The sequence below is a fragment of the Scyliorhinus torazame genome, chromosome 7, assembly GCF_047496885.1.
Source record: "Scyliorhinus torazame isolate Kashiwa2021f chromosome 7, sScyTor2.1, whole genome shotgun sequence".
In the NCBI taxonomy this organism is placed as follows: domain Eukaryota; kingdom Metazoa; phylum Chordata; class Chondrichthyes; order Carcharhiniformes; family Scyliorhinidae; genus Scyliorhinus; species Scyliorhinus torazame.
Genome location: NC_092713.1, coordinates 152,468,842 through 152,489,395, shown reverse-complemented (window position 1 = coordinate 152,489,395; position 20,554 = coordinate 152,468,842). Strand labels below are relative to the sequence as shown.

The 20,554-nt window shown below is 47.0% G+C and overlaps 1 protein-coding gene across 10 annotated transcripts in view; it reads left to right on the top strand.

Moving 5' to 3' along the window:
- The window catches only part of rasal2 (RAS protein activator like 2), a 757,584-nt gene that overhangs the window by 486,874 nt on the left and 250,156 nt on the right, over window positions 1-20,554 (top strand). For all 10 annotated transcript variants that reach the window (XM_072511669.1, XM_072511668.1, XM_072511666.1 and 7 more), the window contains one exon: window positions 9,051-9,148. In XM_072511669.1, the coding sequence (XP_072367770.1) occupies window positions 9,051-9,148 (98 nt within the window). The remainder of the gene's footprint in view (window positions 1-9,050; window positions 9,149-20,554) is intronic.

The following is a 20,554-nucleotide window of genomic DNA, read 5'->3' as shown; positions in this document are numbered from 1 at the left end:
GGTCACATGCTCAAAGGAGTTAAGCATGACCTCCCTCTGGCCATGCTGACTATTCCTGATCAAACCTTGCCTCTCCAAGTGGAGATAGATTCCCTCATTCAGAATTTTCTCCAATAGTTTCCCTATCACTGATGTGAGACTCGCTGGTCTGTATTCAGATCTACAACCTTCCTTAAATAGTGGGACCACATTAGTTATTCGCCAATACTCTGGCACCTCCCCCATGGACAGAGAGGAGTAAAGAATTTGCATCAGAGCCCCTGCAATCTCACCTGGACCTGGAAATTTGTCCACTTTCTAGCCAGCCAACACCTCCAATACCTTGTCACTCCTTACGACAATTTGCTCACGTCATAGTTTCTCTCCCTAAGTTCCAGATCTACCTCCTCATTCTCTTGGGTATTTTCCGTACTTCACTAATGCCTCCATTGATCACTGGAAATCTGGAATTAAAAGTCTAGTGATGACCATGAAACCATTGTCGATTGTTGTAAAAGAACCCATCTAGTTCACTAATGTCCTTTAGGGAAGGAAATCTGTCATCCTTCACTGGTCTGGCCTACATGTGACTCCAGACCCACAGCAGTGTTCTTTTAAATGCCCTCAGGATGGGCAATAAATGCTGACCCAACCAGCGATGTCCACAACCCATGAACAAATTTTTAAAAAAAATTCTTGCACACATGCTGATCCCGGGGATTGGAAACATTCCTGAATTCCCACATGGAACAAGAGGACCAAACCGCAGCTTTGAGCTCTCCTGACATGACTAAACCCTTTAAATTTAAAACTTAAGAAGACTAAGTCCCTACCCTTGCTAAAACAATGACTTACAATTGAATTTAGTTGAAAAATACTCACCAGGACTTACTCATCAGTCAGCTGCGTTCTTTGTAAACTCCTGTGTCCCCTCACACACTGTGAGGACAGGCAGGTCTTGATTTCAGACCCTGTTACTTTGCTTTTTGCCAGCATTGAGTTTATTATTCCTTGACCATTGACATGCAGGATTAAATTATCTCCAGTGATGTGCAGGTTGGGTTGCGAGCACTCATTGGACAAAACTAGATAGATCACTGCTTGGCTCCCTTACGACATAATGGCTCATTGCCTGTAGTCTGTAGGTGATTGCATTCTTCCATTTTATCTCTGTTCAAGAATTTATGAAAAACGTCCTTATTCAGAGTGGTAAGAATGGGAATGTACTACCACGAGGAAGATTTAGATTTATTATTCAGTATACCAAGGTACTGTGAAAAGTATTGTTCTGCGTACAGTCCAGTCAGATCGTACCATACATGAAAAACATAGAACATAGTGTCTTGCTAGATGGCATTAATGAACAATATTATTTTTTACAACAATCGACAATGATTTCAATGTTAACATTAGATTTTTATTGAATTCGAGTTCATAAGACCATAAGACATCGAAGCAGAATTAGGCCAATCACCCCATCGAGTCTGCTCCACCATTCAATCATGGCTGATATTTTTCTCATCCCCATTCTCCTGTCTTTTCCTCATAACCCCTGATCCCCATATTAATCAAGAACCTATCTATCTCTGTCTTAAAGACACTCAGTAATTTGACCTCGACAGCCTTCTGCAGCAAAGAGTTCCACAGATTCACCACCCTCTGGATGAAGAAATTCATCCTTATCTCTGTTTTGAAGGATTGTCCCTTTAGCCTGAGATTGTGCCCTCTGGTTCTATTTTTTTCTACTAGTGGAAACATCCTCTCCACCACTACGCTATCCAGGCCTCGCAGTATCCTGTAAGGCTCAATAAGATCCTCTTTCATCCTTCTAAACTCCAACGAGTACAGATGCAGAATCCTCAACCGTTCCTCATATGACAAGCTCTTCATTCCAGGGATCACTCTTGTGCACTTCCTCTGGACCCTTTCCAAGGCCATCACATCCTTCTTTGCATATGGGGTCCAAAACTGCACACAATACTCCAAATGGTGTCTGACCAGAATCTTATACAGCCTCAGAAGTACATCCCTGCTCTTGTATTCTAGCCCTCTCGACATGAATGCGAACATTGCATTTGCCTTCCTAATTGCCGACTGAACCTGCATGTTAACCTCAAGAGAATTGTGAACAAGGACTCCTAAGTCCCTTTGTGCTTCTGATTTCCGAAGCATTTCCCCATTTAGAAAATAGTCTGTGTCCTCATTCTTCCTACCAAAGTGCATAACCTCACACTTTTCCACATTGTATTCCATCTGCCACTTCTTTGCCCACTCTCCTAGCCTGCCCAAGTCCTTTTGCAGCCCCCCCGCTTCCTTATACTATCTGTCCCTCTACATATCTGTGTATCATCTGCAAACTTAACTACAGTGCCTTCTGTTCCTTCTTCCAAAGTGTTAATGTATATTTCACCATCTGCCATGGTTAGATTTCAACCCGGGTCCCCAGAGATTACTAGTCCAATGACAATGCAATATACCACAGCCTCTGCACTCCCCCCTATAAGGAACACTGACAACTGCTAGTACTTCTTTTCTTCACATTTACATTCAAATAGATTTGTGCATATGCCCTATAAGTGGATGGGAGCATCACAGGCAGTTCAAGTCCTGATCTCAGGCCATACTTTCCCACACTATTGCCAAAATTTTCCGACCCTTCTTGCTGACTAGATCTTCCGGTCCTACCAATGGCGACCCCCACAGCACATTCCTAGCCGGCGGAGCGTGCAGGGCACACAAAATCCGACAGATTTTGGCAGGACCGGACGATACTGCCAATGACGGGTTGGTTCCGCCGTCGGAAAATATGTCACGGGTGGGGCTGGGAAATCCCACACAATGTCTTGTATGCTCCTTCTCCATTAAACTATGTGCATAAAATCTCCCTCTATTGCTCTTTTCCTCACTCTTCCTTCATTTTCTTCCCTCTCCTCTCCCCTTCCCTAATTTTCTCTTCTTAGAACTGATCACCAAATAGTATTCAAGAGTAACCTTGGCTGATTTTATTCTCCATGCCACCCCCCACAGATATAAATGTTTCTCCTATATTGTCAACAGAATTAGTTTTACAAAAAGGTATTTTGGCTGCAGTTCCAACCATCTATTAAGCATGCGTTTATTGTAAGTGGTGTTGACTGGAGCATGCTGACACAATCTTGCTTTCAATATAATTAGTATTGTCCTTGCCAAGCACATTTAAAGTATTGCAATTGGTTTCTAGGCAGCGTTGCCTATGGTTTTAAGAATGAGCAACATCAGATTGGAATTGATGAAGGGAAGATGAGGGGGCAGCACGGTAGCATAGTGGTTAGCATAGTTGCTTCACAGCTCCAGGGTCCCAGGTTCGATTCCCGGCTTGGGTCACTGTCTGTGCGGAGTCTGCACGTTCTCCCCGTGTGTGCGTGGGTTTCCTCCGGGTGCTCCGGTTTCCTCCCACAGTCTAAAGATGTGCAGGTTAGGTAGATTGGCCATGATAAATTGCCCTTCGTGTCCAAAATTGGCCTTAGGGTTGGTTGAGTGGGGTTACTGGGTTATGGGGCTGGGGGGGGGTGGGCCTCGGTAGGGTGCTCTTTCCAAGAGCTGGTGCAGACTTTTTATCGAGCGGACGTGACATTATGAATGGGAAATCCCACAAGGCTCCTGGGCCATGCACAGTTCACAATGCACACTGCAAATGCACAGTTCCCAATGTTCCGCACATGCCCAATTCCCAACTTTCTGCATATGCACAGTTCCCAATGCGCGTCACACCTGTGCAGTATATTCCAAAATTTGTCAGCATTCATGTCAAGAGGGCTAGAATACAAGAGCTGGGATGTACTTCTGAGGCTGTATAAGGCTCTGGTCAGACCCCATTTGGAGTATTGTGAACTGTTTTGGGCCCCGTATCTAAGGAAGGATGTGCTGGCATTGGAAAGAGTTCAGAGGAGGTTCACAAGAATGATCCCTGGAATGAAGAGCTTGTCATATGAGGAACGGTTTAGGACAGGGGGCGGCACTGGCTTGGTCCACGTTGGTGTATAGGGGGGGTAGAGGGGGGGGACTTTGGTCCCACTTTAGTGGGGGGAGGGCTGGAGACTTCGAGAGGGAATCCAATAGGGGGATCGGTGACAGAGGCGGGAGCGGCCGGGGTCAGCAGGAGTCAGCTGACTTATGGGAGTGCAATGGGGTGAGCAGGGGGGTTTAGCAATTGCTTGGACCGGGGTGGGGGGTGGTGGGGGGGGGGGGGGGGGGGGATTAGGTTGCTGCTGTGCTGACTGAGGGGGAGTTGAAGGTAAGAGGGAGAATCGGGGCGGGGAGCCTCCGCCTGGGGCTGGAGGCGCGTGCACGTGGCTGGCCTAAAAAAGGAGATGGCTGGGGGGTAGTCCCCCGATCCGGCTGATCACGTGGAACGTGAGAGGCTTGAATGGGCTGGTCAAGAGGGCCCGGGTGTTTGCGCACTTAAAGGGGCTAAAGGCAGATGTAGCCATGTTACAGGAGACGCACCTGAAGATCGCGGATCAGACCAGGCTGAGGAAGGGATGGGTGGAGCAGGTTTTTCACTCAGGGCTGGACACGAAAAACAGGTGGGTTGCAATCCTGGTGAGTAAGCGGGTGGCATTTGAGGCAGTGGGTATTGTGGCGGATAAAGGGGGTCGATACATGATGGTGAGTGGCAGGCTACAGGGGGGCCGGGTGGTGCTGGTGAATGTGTATGCCCCAAACTGGGACGATGCAGGGTTCATGAAGCTGATGTTGAGTCAGATCCCGGATCTGGAGGCAGGTAATCTGATAATGGGGGGGACGTCAACACGGTACTGGACCCGGCACTAGATCGGTCTAGGTCGAGGCGGGTAAGAGGCCGGCAGCGGCCAAGGACCTGAGGGTGTTTATGGATCAGATTGGCGGGGGGGGGGGTGGAGTCCATGGAGTTTTCCTTCTTCTCCCATGTGCACAAGGCCTACTTGCGAATAGACTTTTTTGTGGTAAGCAGGGCACTGATCCCGAGAGTGGGGGGGGTGGAGTATTCGGCCATTGCGATTTCGGATCACGTCCTGCACTGGGTGGAGCAGGAGTTGGGGGAGGGGAGGGGCCAGCGCCCGTTGTGGCGAATGGATGTGGACTGTTGGCGGACAAGGAGGTTTGTGGGCGGGTTCTGGGGTGCATCCAAAGATATGTGGAGGCCAATGATAATGGGGCGGTGTCGGTGAGTCTGGTCTGGGAAGCGCTGAAGGTGGGAGCTAATTTCAATCAGGGCTCACAGGGAGAAGAGGGAGAGATTGGTGGGGGAGATACTGAGGGTGGATAGGAGATACGCGGAATCCCCCGAAGAGGGGCTGCTGAGGGAGCGCTGGAGCCTCCAAACGGAGATTGACTTGCTGACCACGGGGAAAGCTGGGCCCAGTGGAGGAGGGTACAGGGAGCAATGTATGAGTATGGGGAGAAGGCAAGTCAGATGTTGGCACATCAGCTGCGGAGGAGGGAGGCGGCTAGGGAGATTGGGGGGCGTCAGAGATAGAGGGGAGAACACAGTGCGGAGTCCAGCTAAAATAAACGAGGTCTTTAGGGACTTTTATGGTAAGTTGTACAAGTCAGAACCCCCGGAGGGGAGGGGGGGGGATGCGGCAGTTCCTGGACCAACTGAGGTTCCCAAGGGTGGAGGAAGAGCCGGTAGAGGGTGTGGGGGCCCTGATCGAGATGGAGGAGCTAGTTAATGGGTTGGGGAATATGCAGGTGGGCAAAGCCCTGGGGCCGGATGGGTTCCCAGTTGAGTTCTACAGGAAGTTCTCGGAGCTGTTGGGCCCGTTGTTGCTGAGAACCTTCAATGAGGCAAAGGAAAAGGGAATCCTTCCCCCGACAATGTCGCAGGCTTTGATCTCGCTTATCCTCAAGCGGGATAAGGACCCGCTGCAATGTGGCTCTTATAGGCCAATTTCGCTTCTCAATGTGGATGCCAAGCTGTTGGCAAAAACTTGGGCCACCAGGATTGAGGATTGTGTCCCGGGAGTGATACATGAGGACCAGACGGGGTTTGTGAAGGGCAGGCAGCTGAACACGAACGTGCGGAGGCTCTTGAATGTGATTATGATGCCCTCGGAGGGGGGGATGTGGTAGCGGCAATGGGCGCGGAGAAGGCCTTTGTCCCCCCTGCTCTTTGCCCTGGCAATTGAGCCGCTGGCCATGGCGTTGAGGGAGTCCAGAAACTGGAGGGGGTTGGTGAGGGCAGGGTGTGTGTGTGTGTGTGTGGGCGGGGGGGGGGGGGGGGGGGGGGGGGGGGGGAGATGGGCCGGGGAGGAGCACCGTGTCTCACTATATGCGGATGACCTGCTGCTGTACATTGCGGATCCGATGGAGGGGATGGGGGAGGCCATGCAGACTCTTAGGGAGTTTGGAGACTTCTCGGGATATAAGCTCAACGTGGGGAAGAGCGAGCTGTTTGTGGTGCATGCGAGGGGCCAGGAAGAGGTTGGAGGAGCTACCACTAAAGATGGTGGAGAGGAGTTTTCGGTATTTGGGTATCCAGGTGGCTAAGAGTTGGGGGGTCTTGCATAAGCTCAATCTAGCACGGCTCGTGAACCAGATGGAGGAGGACTTCAGGAGGTGGGACATGTTGCCACTCTCCCTGGCGGGTAAGGAGCAGTCCGTTAAGATGACGGTCCTCCCCAGGTTCCTGTTTGTTATTCTGTGCCTGTCGAGCATTATGGGATTTGTGCGGGCACATAAGACCCCGAGGGTTAAGAAGAGGCTGCTCTTGGAGCGCAGTCGGCGGCAGCGAATGTGTCTATGATTCGGAAGTGGGTTATGGAGGGAGAGGGTGCGGCTTCCTGTATTGGTACTAGCCTGGGGGCACTGGTGACGGCACCGTTGCTGCTTCCGCTGACGCGAAATACCACGAGCCCGGTGGTGGTGGCAACATTGAGGATTTGGGGGCAGTGGAGACGGCACAGGGGGGAGGTAGAGGCCTCAGTCTGGGCTCCGATACGGGACAACCATAGGTTCGTTCCAGGTAGGATAGATGGTGGGTTCCTAAGCTGGCACCGGGCGCGAATTAAAAGAATGGGGGATTTATTCATCGATGGGACTTCTGCCAGTCTGAGGTTGCTGGAGGAGAAATTTGGGTTACCTCCGGGAAATGCCTTTAGGTATATGCAGGTTTGGGCATTCGTGAGAAAACATGTAGGGGAATTCCCGCTGCTGCATAAGGACACAGGACAAGGTGGATTTGGGCGTCTGGGTCGGGGAGGGTAAGATATCGGAGATATACCAGGAGCTGCATGAGGCGGAGGAAGCCTCGGTGGAGGAACTGAAGGGCAAGTGGGAGGAGGAGCTGGGTGAGAAGCTGGATGAGGGCTTGTGGGCTGACGCCCTGGGCAGGGTCAATTCCTCCTCATCTTGCGCCAGGCTTAGCCTGATCCAGTTTAAAGTGGTGCATAGGGCGCATATGACAAGGGCGAGGATGAGTAAGTTTTTTGGGGTGGAGGACAGGTGTGTAAGGTGTTCGGGGAGCCCAGCAAACCACGGCCATATGTGTTGGACATGCCCGGCACTTACGGAATTTTGGAAGGGCTTCGCAAAGGCTATGTCCAAGGTCTTGGATAGTCAGGTAAAACCGAGCTGGGGGACAGCGATATTTGGGGTATCGGACGATCCGGGAGTGCAGGAGTCGAAAGAGGCCGGAGTTCTGGCCTTTGCCTCCTTGGTAGCCCGGAGAAGGCTCTTGTTAATGTGGAAGGACGCGAAGCCCCCAAGCGTAGAGGCTTGGGTCAACGACATGGTGGGGTTTCTTAGGTTGGAGAAGATAAAGTTTGCCTTGCAAGGGTCCTTGCAGGGGTTCTCCGGGCGGTGGCAACCATTCCTTGACTTTCACGCGGAACGTTAGGTGGAAGTCAGCAGCAGCAACAACCCATTGGGGGGGGGGCGGGCTGATTTATTTTTCTTTTTGTAAGGGGCACATGCCCCATTTTGCTTTGAGATGGGTGTTAAATTGCTAATCGTTTAGAGGGTTAAGTTGTTTTGTTTTGTTGGCATATTGTCCTGTTTTCTTTGTATTATTTTCCTTTTTGGAGTGTTTTGTACAAATTATTGAAAAACCTTGAATAAAAACATTTTTTAAAAAAAGAATGATCCTTGGAATGAAGAGCTCGTCATATGAGGAACGGGTGAGGACTCTGGGTCTGTACTCGACTCTAAGCATTTCGAATAATTCTCAACCTGTAAAAAACAATAAATTGTTTGTACGACACCCATTGCTCACAAGCTGTAGACCTGTTATGCTGTCCTGCAACTTGTTGAATAAAAATATTTCTTTTTATAGAGATTGCAAACTCCAATGCTCAAGGCAGTCTCAAGGAACAGCTAACTCCCCTGTTCTAGCTGCTCCCATCTATGGAGAGTGACTAAAACATGATCATATTTCAAATAATGTTTCATCAGCCCAATTAATGAACTTTGATATTCTCAATTTTCGATGGTACAATTTATTCCAAATGGTTTGCGAGAAATGACTTGCTCTGCATCCATTTGGTGATGTGTGGAAGCGGAGTTGAATTTCTTGCATGGATGATACCACATTTCCCTCCAATGCATTGTGACCTCACCTGTACCTTTTGAAGGTAGTTGACAAGTTGAGGACCCATCTTTCCCCTGGACAAATGACTGGGTGAACTTGCAAATCTTTCAGTGACTAAATTGATACTTTTAGTGGAGAGCAGTGAACAATGGCAGGTTGTGAATGCTGCTTTGTAACTGACTCAATGAGAGATACAGAATTGTCCCAGGGTGATTCTTACAATTCTTGGCCTCCAACTACTCCACGGCGAATGTTTCATTGAGCAACCTGAAGTGTAGTTCATGTCAGCAAGGGCTTTTGCAAGTAATTCCTGGCATAGATTTGATAAATGAGCCTGTCTGTGTCTGCTGTTTGGTTTATTGTCATATTCTAATTATTTTAGAGAATATAGTATATATATATATATGTCCAGTCATGTCGTGAGGCTGCAATAAAAGCAGTCTTTGTGTTGACTGTGTGTTTCTACCACAGCACTGTGCTTGTACGAATGTCAAAGTTGACTTTAAACACTTGTTCGTTGCAGAACCACCTGGAGAACGTTCGCCACGGCGGAGGAGTATTTCGGGTCCAGGATCGTCTGAGAAAGCGAATGGAATGGAGGACTCTACATCTCCATTCAAGGTGGTGTATTCTCTAATTAATAAAATTGAACTGTTACTTCTAATTCTTATTTATTTTATTTTTCTTCCCATTATGCAGAATATTGCACGTCGTGATTTTAATTGGCACCTCATCGCTAAAGCTTTAAAAAACTATCTGTTGTGAATTGGGTGATATTGCAGTAACACCACCAGCATGTAAACCTGTTCTTATTTTAATTGAATGTAAGAAACATTCCTGCTCCCTCATCTCCAAGAAGGCTGCTGCTTTATTTCACAAGGCTGAGCAAATTATACACTTGTTTCAATATAATTGCTCAAATTAGCTAACCTGAAGACAGGATGGGTAGATTCTTGATTGGCCAACTCATGAAATCATTAGCTAATTGTATAACTATAAAGGGCTAAAATCATGTTGGGTGAGTACTTAAAAATACCTTAAACGGACGATTCCCAAAATGTGCCATTGATCAAGAATTGAATTAACATGAATCAAGCAGTAATATAGTTAGACCTGGGCTCACTTTTGAACTTCCATAGGGAGTCCCTTCTCTTAGTTTGTTTCTTGGAAAAGCATAGAATGGAACTGACAAGTCAGCAAAACTATAATCAGGTGATTATTTAGAAACTAATTTTGAAATGGAAATAAGAAATACTGATATTGGACAGCACAAAAACATAACTACAATGTCTATTGTCTTGCTAGGCACATTACAATTATGCTACATTTTGATGTAAGACCGGAACTAGTTGACCATTAATTATTTCATTGTCCTTCGGAGGCATTATTTTCAAATATACATAGGTTTCATGAAATTACTGTCAATCCTTCATAATTCCTTGCTGAGTTTCAACTTTTGCCTTTGCTGGAAACCAAACTTCTAGTTACAAGTCATGGAATGAAGTGGGCAATTTCATTTCTGTCTTAGAAATTGCACACTTGGAGTTGAGTTGAAAATTAATAATTTCTAGGCATACAGCTTACTCAAGCTAAGCAGTCCAAAACAGGCAGTGCCGATGGGCACTATAGAATCCCTACAGGGCAGAAGGAGACCATTTGGTCCATCGAGTCTGCACTGACCCTCCAAAGGTGCATACTGTATTGTCTTCAGAAAGGAGTCAGACAAGCTTAAGTGTGACTTGGCAGACCCAATTGATGGACTATTTTTCCATTGGAGCGACCAAATTCCTCACTCATTTTGAAGCTGCAAAACTCTTTTATTTGATGTATGACACATCGCGGTAAGGGATTGGTGCTGTCCTTTCCCACCGCATGGGTAATGGCCAGGACTGTCCAATAGCTTTTGCCTCCAGGACATTAACGGCTGCTGAATGCAATTATGCCCGTTTCGAAAAAGAAGATCCGCCGGTTGTATTTGGAGTTGAACACTTCCACCAATACGTTTATGGCTGCCATTTTTTCGTCATATCTGACCATAAACTGCTGCTTGGCCTCTTTGTGAAAATAAAACGGTACTACCAATTGTGTCAACCCGGATCCAGAAGTGGGCTCTGCTATTGGCTTTGAACATGATCCAGCCACGTCGATCGCGAATACCGATGTACTAGGTTGACTTCCATTGCTGGTTGTCTCAGTGGATCTGCCCACGGCCAACGATATCGTGGCAGTCCTCAATTTCGTGGGACACCTTGCCAGTGACAGCTACTTGCATCCATGATTGGACGCAGTATGAACTGCTCTTAGCAAGGGTGCGACATTTGGTTTCATCCTGTGGACCACGGCGACAGCTTCTGAGTTGAAGGCTTTTTCGAACAAGATGCCGTAATTAACTGTCGAAGACAGTGCCCTCCTGTGGGGCACAACAGTCGTCGTACCTGCAAAAGGCCAACCTTTAGTTTTGAAAGACCTTCATGCTGCCCACCCGGCATTTCCAAAATGAAAATGCTGTCTAGGAGTTATGTCTGGTGGCCTGGCATTGATCCAGGCATTGAGCTGGTGGCCCAGCTCTGTCCTGTGTGTCAGGCCCATCAGAAACTTCCGGCAGCAGTGCTTGTGCACCCATGGGAATAGCCCGGACGTCACAGGGCTCACGTTCACGGTGACATGCATATATATGCATGTCGGTCTCCTTTTTCTGCATGTGCCCTATTAATGCCCTCATCTGAGTCCACTACAGCAGGACCCGTCTGCATCCTCATCCTCAGGAAACCAGCACACCCACTATCCTTTCCCCTGGCCAAGCTGCAGCCGGCTAATGTCCAGGGATTCACCAGATCTTAATTCTGCCTCTATACCACCCTCTGAAGTACAAGCAGTACCAATATCTGAGCTGGTAGCTGTGAACGTCAGATCAATAATGATGTTTCTTCATCAGGAGTGTGCGCTTGCTCTCGCCCTTCCATCGTGAGGCTGCACTGGCTGGCCAGGCAGCAGCTCTTGGGTATCTGAAAGCATAAATGTGAAAGCTGAATGTTGGCATGAGGGAAGAGGCTTTTCGTTTATTTGTTTGGAATGTGAGCATCATTGGCAAGGCCAGCATTTATTGGCCATCCCTAATTGCCCTTAAGAAGATTGTGGTGAGTAGCTTTCTTCAACTGCTGCATGTGCAACCACAATTCAGTGAGGGAGGGTGTGCCATGATTTTGACTCCAAGTAATGTTGCTGTGTGACTTGGAGAGGAACTTGCAAGTGGTAACGTTCCCACATGACAGTTGCCCTTGATCTTCTAGGTGGGAGAGGTTATAGGTTTGGAAGGAGGTGTTAAAGAAGACTATGGAAAGTTTCTTTAAATGTATACACTTTTGCCACCATGTTCTAATGGTGGAGGGAGTGAGTGGTTAAGATGCTGGTTGGGGGGGCAGCACGGTGGCGCAGTGGGTTAGCCCTGCTCCCTCACGGCACCGAGGTCCCAGGTTCAATCCCAGCTCTGGGTCACTGTCCGTGAGGAGTTTGCACATTCTCCCCGTGTTTACGTGGGTTTCGTCCCCACAACCCAGCATCACCTTATCAAGATGCATGGCATTAAGGGGAAAGTAGTAGCATAAAGATGCATGGCATTAAGGGGAAAGTAGTAGCATGGATAGAGGATTGGTTAATTAATAGAAAGCAAAGAGTGGGGATGAATGGGTGTTTCTCTGGTTGGCAATCAGTAGCTAGTGGTGTCCCTCAGGGATCAGTGTTGGGCCCACAACTGTTCATAATTTACATAGATGATTTGGAGTTGGGGACCAAGGGCAATGTGTCCAAGTTTGCAGACGACACTAAGATAAGTGGTAAAGCAAAAAGTGCAGAGGATACTGGAAGTCTGCAGAGGGATTTGGATAGGCTAAGTGAATGGGCTAGGGTCTGGCAGATGGAATACAATATTGACAAATGTGAGGTTATCCATTTTGGTAGGAATAACAGCAAAAGGGATTATTATTTAAATGATAAAATATTAAAACATGCTGCTGTGCAGAGAGACCTGGGTGTGCTAGTGCATGAGTCGCAAAAAGTTGGTTTTCAGGTGCAACAGGTGATTAAGAAGGCAAATGGAATTTTGTCCTTCATTGCTAGAGGGATGGAGTTGAAGACTAGGGAGGTTCTGCTGCAATTGTATATGGTGTTAGTGAGGCCACACCTGGAGTATTGTGTTCAGTTTTGGTCTCCTTACTTGAGAAAGGACGTACTGGCACTGGAGGGTGTGCAGAGGAGATTCACTAGGTTAATCCCAGAGCTGAAGGGGTTGGATTACGAGGAGAGGTTGAGTAGACTGGGACTGTACTCGTTGGAATTTAGAAGGATATGGGGGGATCTTATAGAAACATATAAGATTATGAAGGGAATAGATAGGATAGATGCGGGCAGGTTGTTTCCACTGGCGGGTGAAAACAGAACTAGGGGGCATAGCCTCAAAATAAGGGGAAGTCGATTTAGGACTGAGTTTAGGAGGAACTTCTTCACCCAAAGGGTTGTGAATCTGTGGAATTCCTTGCCCAGTGAAGCAGTAGAGGCTCCTTCATTAAATGTTTTTAAGATAAAGATAGATAGTTTTTTGAAGAATAAAGGGATTAACGGTTATGGTGTTCGGGCCGGAAAGTGGAGCTGAGTCCACAAAAGATCAGCCATGATCTCATTGAATGGTGGAGCAGGCTCGAGGGGCCAGATGGCCTACTCCTGCTCCTAGTTCTTATGTTCTTATGTAAGTCACCTCATTATGTTACATGTTTCAATAAATCACCTCTCATTCTTCTAAAGTGGAATGCAGGGGTTCCCAAAAAGTAGGTTATGACTCCCATTGGGGTCGTGCGATGAAATTACGGGATTGCGAGCTCTGAAACTGCAATGGTGGCTATGGAGCGGAGACTATGTTCAAAAGTCCTGGGACTGGATCCGAGGCCCTAGGACACATGCCAATGTTTTTGTTCCCTCCTCACAGTTCATTGGGAGGGGAGAGGAGTGAGCAAACGTCGCACGTTGTCTGCTGTTAGCGATACTAATATTTTCTTCCCAGCTTGCAGTGATCCCACATGTAACAGGAGCATATCAATCCTGATTAGAACATCAGTTAGTGAGGGAGGGACTGCAGCTCGAGGCATAGGTTGAGGAGGTGAGACCCAGACGCAGCCTCTGCAGAAAGTTTCGAAAGCCCCCATCGGCAAGGTGTTCCTCTGATCTGGAGCTGAATGGGCTTACAGCCCTTTCAGTCTGGGGTCACATGAAGTTCGAGGCATTAAAATGGGGTCAAGCAGAGAATAAGTTTGGGAAGCACTGCTCTAATAGATGTAGGCCCAGCCTGTTCAACCTTTCTTTATAAGATGAGCTTCTCTTCTCAAGAATAAATGGGGAGAACGTTCTCTGAACTACTAATGCAGTCATATCCTTTTTCAAATAAGGGCACCAGGTCTGTTCGCAGTATTCCAGGTGTGGTCACGTAAAGGCCCTGTGCAGCTGCATTAAAACCTCCTGACTTTTATATCCCATTCCCCATCAATAAATGCTAACATTCCATTTGCCTTCCTAATCACTTGCTGCACCTGCATATGTTTTTTTGTGATTCATCTACCAGGGCACCCAAATCCCTCTGTACTGCAGAGCTCTATCATCTCTCTCCATTCAAGTAATATACTGCTTTTTGTGCTTCCCTGCCGAAGTTGACGTTCACATTTTCCCACATAGCAACTGCCAATTTTTTGCCCACTTGTTTAACCAATCTATGTAGTTCCATAGACTCTTTATGCCCTCTTGACAACTTACATTCCTATCTACCTTGGTGTCATTGGCAAATTCAGCGACCATACATTCGGTCTTTTCACCCACATCATTGATATAGATTTTGAATAGTTTAGGCCTCAGCACTGATCCCTGTGGCACTTTACTAGCTGCAGCTTCCCAACTTGAAAATGACCCAATTATCTTTACATTCTGCTTCCTGTTTATTAAACAATCCATGTAATGTGAGGCAGCACGGTGGCACAGTGGTTAGCATTGCTGCCTCATGGCACTGAGGTCCCAGGTTCAATCCCGGCTCTGGGTCACTGTCCGTGTGGAGTTTGCACATTCTCCCCGTGTCTGTGTGGGTTTCGCGCCCACAATCCAAAGATGTGCAGGGTGGATTGGCCATGCTTAATTGCCCCTTAATTGGAAAAAATGAATTGGGTACTCTAAATTTTTTTTAAAAATCCATGTAATGTGATATCCCCTACACCATGAGCTCTTATTTTGTAACCTTTGATGTGGCAATCCATCAAATGCCTTTTAGAAATCCAGGTACAGGATTTGAAGATGCTTTCATTGACCGTGGCCACTCGTGCCGTAACTTCATTAAACTGTTTATGGCAATGCAACCAAATCCTCAGGGCTACATTCCTTGAATTGACTTACATGTTATCTATTTCATTCCCTTTCCATCTGAGGCCTTCCAAGCCCCTATCGGAAACACCACGGGTGGGATTCTCCACCAGCGTGATCCTCCACTTTGTTGGCAGTGTATTCACGCCCACGGATTACCAGACGGCGTGGGGCTGGCCACAATGGGAAACGCCATTGGCTGGCTGCTGGGAGGGAGGATCCCGTTGCCTGCGGGGGCATGCCGCACCGCACCAGAAAACAAGTATGGCGGGTTGGAGAATCCCGCTGATATCTTTCCTCCTTTCCATCTCCTGTGTCTCATGACTGCAGTGGAAAATCTGGAAACCTTCCCGCTGGTCTGGTACTCCGTTGCATTACTTTCCTCCATGTGAGGTACATTTTTGGAGACAGACCCTCTGATACAGGCAGAATGCATCTTTAAGTGGTCCAGGTTCCCTTCAAGAAGTGCAGGCCGGCTTCAAACTCTTAAGAACATAAGAAATATACGAGCAGAACCAGACCATGTAGCCTATTAAACCTGCTATACCATTCAGTATGAATGTGGCTGATCTTGGGCTTCAACTCCACTTCTCTTCCTTGTCCTGATTTTACCTGAGAGACCAAAACTGTATATCTCAATCTTAAACATATTCAATGATGGCACATCCACAGCCCTCTGGGGTACAGATTTCCAAAGGTTCCCAACCCTTTGAGTGAAGAGATTTCTCTACATCTCAGTCCTGAAAGATCAGCCCTGTTGTTACCCATTCACTGAACCTGTCTACACTGCTTTGTAGTCTCTTTGTTTCCTCTTTACAGCTTGCATTTGACAGCAAACTTTGGTACATTACTCTCTATCTCTTCAGATAAGTCATTAATATAGATTATAAATAGTTGAGGTCCCAGCACTGATTGCAGCAGCACTCCATTAGTCACAGCCCACTCCACTAACTTGATAGCGCCCCATTTATTCCTACACTCTGCTTCCGGTCCATTAACCAATCCTCTATACATGCTAATATATCACTCCCAATTCCATTAGCCCCTTTTCTTGTGGAGTAACCTTTTATGTGGCCCTTATTGAATGCCTTTTGGAAATCCATCCACTAGATTTTCTGATATAAAAGCAAATTACTGTGCTTGCTGAAATCTGAAACAAAAACAGAAAATGCTGGCAAGTCTCAGTGGATCTGACAGCATCTGCTGAGAGAGAACAGAACTAACGTTTTGAGTCTGAACCTCTGATGAAGAGTCACCCAGACTCAGTGTTACCTCTGTTCTCTCTCCACAGATGCTGTCAGACTCGCTGAGATTTTCCAACATTTTCTGTTTTTGTTGCACTAAAATTTCTGGTTCCTCTTTGTCTTCTCTGCTGGTACATCATCAAAAAACAAATACATTTTTCCAACTGAATTTTTCTTTTCTAAACCATGTTGTACTTTTCTAAGTGTATTGTTAAGGCTTCCTTCATAGATTCCTGCATTTCCCCAATGAAAGATGTTAGGCTAACTGGCCGATAGTACCCTGTTTTCTCTCTCCCTGCTTTCTTGAAAAGCGGTGTTACCGTTGCCAACTTCCAATCTGATGTGACCGTTCTTGGACCTAAGGAATTTTGGTCAATCATTGCCTTTGCATCCACTATCGCTGCAGCTACCTCTTTTAGAACACAAGAGTGTAGGCCATCAGGTCCTGAGAATTTGTTGTATTTTAGTCCCTTAGGTTTCTCCAATACTGCTTCTCTCCTGATGCTGAGTGACTTAATTTCCTTACTCTTTTAATTCCCTAGGCTAACCTCTATATCTGGTATGTAAGTTGCGCCTTCTACAGTGAAGACAGAGACATATTTGCTCAGTGTCATTGCCATTTCCTCATTCTTCATGATAATTTGATCAATGTTTCCATGAGCTCTTTCTTTTTACGTACTGTTGCTAATTGTGTTTCTCTTTATTTGGCTCTGAATATGGCGGTCAATATGGTTACCTTCCTTAATTCTAATTAAGTTTTGCTCTAGAGTCGACAGGTATCTTTTGAGACCGCCACAAGGTTCAAACCGAATACTGATCAAAGACTTGACACACCAGTTAGTTCGTTCAAAGTCAAATGCTGATTTATTTACGCACACAGTTAAATATAATCGTGCACAAATACTACAGACTAAACTATCACTACTGCTAAAGCTTATACTTAGCTTTGGGCGCCCACTCAGTCAGAGGAACAATGGCCATTGTTCGGTTCTGAGGCTGCTGGAGTGGAACTGGTACAGGATAACAGCTAAGGTCATCTGTCTGGTAGCGTGCGTTGACCTTGGACTTACTTGTTCTGGTGCAGCTTTTGGGCAGGTCTCTCCTCGGTGAGAGCCGGAGCCAAGAGAACAATTCTCTCTTGGGGGATCCTTCTTATACCCAAAGGGGGCTTCGCGTGCTTTTTTACATACATAGATTACATAGAACATACAGTGCAGAAGGAGGCCATTCGGCCCATCGAGTCTGCACCGACCCACATTAATCCCTCACTTCCACCCAATAACCCCTCCCAACCCTTATGGACACTACGGGTAATTTAGCATGGCCAATCCACCTAACCTGCACGTCTTTGGACTGTGGGAGGAAACCGGACCACCCGGAGGAAACCCACGCGGACACGGGGAGAACGTGCAAACTCCGCACAGACAGTGACCCAGCGGGGAATCGAACCTGGGACCCTGGCGCTGTGAAGCCACAGTGCTAATCACTTGTGCTACCGTGCTGCCCAATTTTGGGCGGGCCTTGAACTTGGCCCCAATTAATTGGGCCGTTTCTCGATCGTACCTATCGATTTCCTTCAATAAAGGGGTGGGTGCATTGATGGCTGGGCGTGTCCTAGATGGCCGTTGGCCTGCTTTGTCCTGGTCTCCTCTGGCACCGGGGTTCTGCCTTAGTATTGTTTACTTAAATGTTACTCTTTTGTTCCCTGGAGATGGCCATTAGTATGCTAATGGGTTTGCAGTTTTGGTCTTGTCTGGGAGCTGCGACTCCAATATGCAGACAAACCCTGAACCTGCTTGTTTTCGCAGTATTGTCCATTTTCCCTGCAATCTTTGCAAAGTGTCCATTTTGTAATCGGGAAGTGGCCATCCCAGGTGGCTACACTCCCTCCTTGTGATCCTCAACGCGAAGTGTGAAGGATCACATTAACATGTCGTCTTCGTTCTCTGACCAAGCGGGGCACCCATAAGCACTTCACGGGCTCTACACTGCCCTATCCTATGAAACGCAATTTTTACCTAAAATCATTTTACTTACATACATCAGTGTAAAACTCGACGGGGCGCTATGACATTCAGGCATGCATTACAAAATTTAAAAACTGGAACCTCTAACTATCCTCAATAAACTATCCTCACTCAAACAATCAACAATAATTCTACAACACTTTAAATGTACATATAGAAGCAACACATGTTTCTCTCGCTTGGCAGTCAAGCACAGAGGTTTACATTTCTTTATTGAACAAAACACACACAAAAAACGAATGCACTTTAATTCAATCAAGAGGTTGGGAGGTTTGGTGAAGTCTGAAAATAGGGGACCTAAACGTGTATACCGGGGTGCGAGAGCGGTAGGCCCTCCTTCGCCATTTTCAGAGTCTAAATGTCTGCATGACACTGCAGAATATCGCTAGTACTAAGAGTGATTCTACTATGTAAGATAGTGAATACCAGGTTATAAACTTGTCACACCAGATCGGGGTGTCGGTAACTGCCTCGGGGTTAACTATCTCGGGGTTAACTATCTCGGAGTACTGTGTATAGTAGGGGTGGGAATCATTCATGGCCTGTGTGGTAGGGATCGGGGGTAGTGTCCGTGCGCAACTGAAGGGATCCCGCTAAGACCCAGGTGAAAAGCATGAAGGTCGTCTTCATCTTTCCTTTTGTCGGTCTTCTTTTTTTCCTCTGGGGTTCCTGAGGTTCCGGAGTCCTATGGACACAAGCATAATATCTGTTATTATCTTGCTTAAGATCTTGTATGTCTGTCTGTCTGTCCCTTGTTGCCAATTACCCATTATGATTGGTCACCATCTGTGACTCCCTCATTTATTTTTTTAAAAACAACAAATATTTGGGACGACATCCGAGAAAAATACTGACACAGTGCGAGCTGTCTCGCAGCCTGTGCGATCTACCATCCTAGTTTTTGAGGATGTAAATAGCATACGGAAGCAACCTAAGGGTCGGCAAAAACAAACAAAAGAAATTTTGAACGTAACAAGCCAAAATGGGGTGCGTTTGGGTAGCGGCGGGTAAGAAATGAGTGGAATCCCTGGGTAGGATGGTGATCAGTGCCATATGTGCTCTACCCGAGCGTAGCTGACCAGAGGGGGGTCCTCAGGCAGGGCGGGGACCAGTGCCGTTTCTCCACTGCCTGAGCGACCGGCAAGAACGGGTAAGAATGTGGTCGTCGTGAGGGGCTGCCTCTCGTGATCGAATCAGGAGAGTAGCTATGAGTGGTGTCTGCTGACAAACTAGTTCCTCTGAACGGTTGTCTGTGGACAAACCTGTTCCATTAACAGCCATTGGGTATCAAAAGGGTGGTGGCATGGGGCCATGAAAAACTTTCAAATTCACAAACAACAAACATGTACATTAAACGAACAAACATATAACAAACATGGTGTAGGTTCCATCAGAAAGGACACCGTATCTCTCCATCAGTTCCTTTTTTCAATCATGTGGACACCTCATTGATCAGTAACTAACAGGGTCGCAAAGGGATTTGTTTGGTGGGAGTCATATTCTATGTCATCATCTTCTCCCGGCTGCCATACTCTTGACTGGAGTAGTTTGGCTAAAGCTGCTTGGGGCGAATTGGGGTCCACCTCATCATTCCGGATGAGCCTGAACGAATTGTCTCAGTGCCAGAATCGTGTGTCAAGGTTGGAGCTGCTAGGTTGTAATCCGTAATCGTCGGGCGGTGGGTCTGGGTCAGGGGCTTTGATGTATGTGATTTCGAAGGGGTCACTGGAATCATGCACGGATTCGCTGGGAGTGGGGCTTGGTGCAGGGGTATAAGAGTAACGTGGTGTGCTGTGGCTGTCGTCATTGCTGTCGCTATCGCTGCTGGTTGAAGGAAGGGAGAGGCGGAGTCGTGCCTCTGGGGGTGGAGTTGAAGATGTGTCTGAGGACGGGCTGGACTGGCTGGGGGAGGGCAGGAATACGCCATCTGTGGGTGGGGCGTGCTTGTCTGCTGCTGCGAGCAAGATGTGATGTGCATGGTTGTTCTGCGACCCATAAGCCTTCAGCTGGTTTATGTGAAACCACGCAGACTTGCCATTGGGATATGTGATCTTGCATACCGAGGGGCTTACTTTGTCCGAAATGAAGTACGGTCCAGAAAATTTGGGGGAAAGGAATGAACTGGGGTTGTATAGGGAAGTACTTAAAAAGCTCTTACAATCTGGTTTTATATTCCTGGCTAATTTGCACTCATTCTATTTTTTCTATTTTTATCAACTTTTTGGTGATCCCTTGCTGATTTCTAAAACACTCCCAATCCTCAAACTTACTACTATTCTTTTATTTTTGAGGGGGAAAATATATTTATTCAAATTTTTCAACAAATTTTCAACAAACCCCCCCCCCCCCCCCCCCCTCCAAGAAGA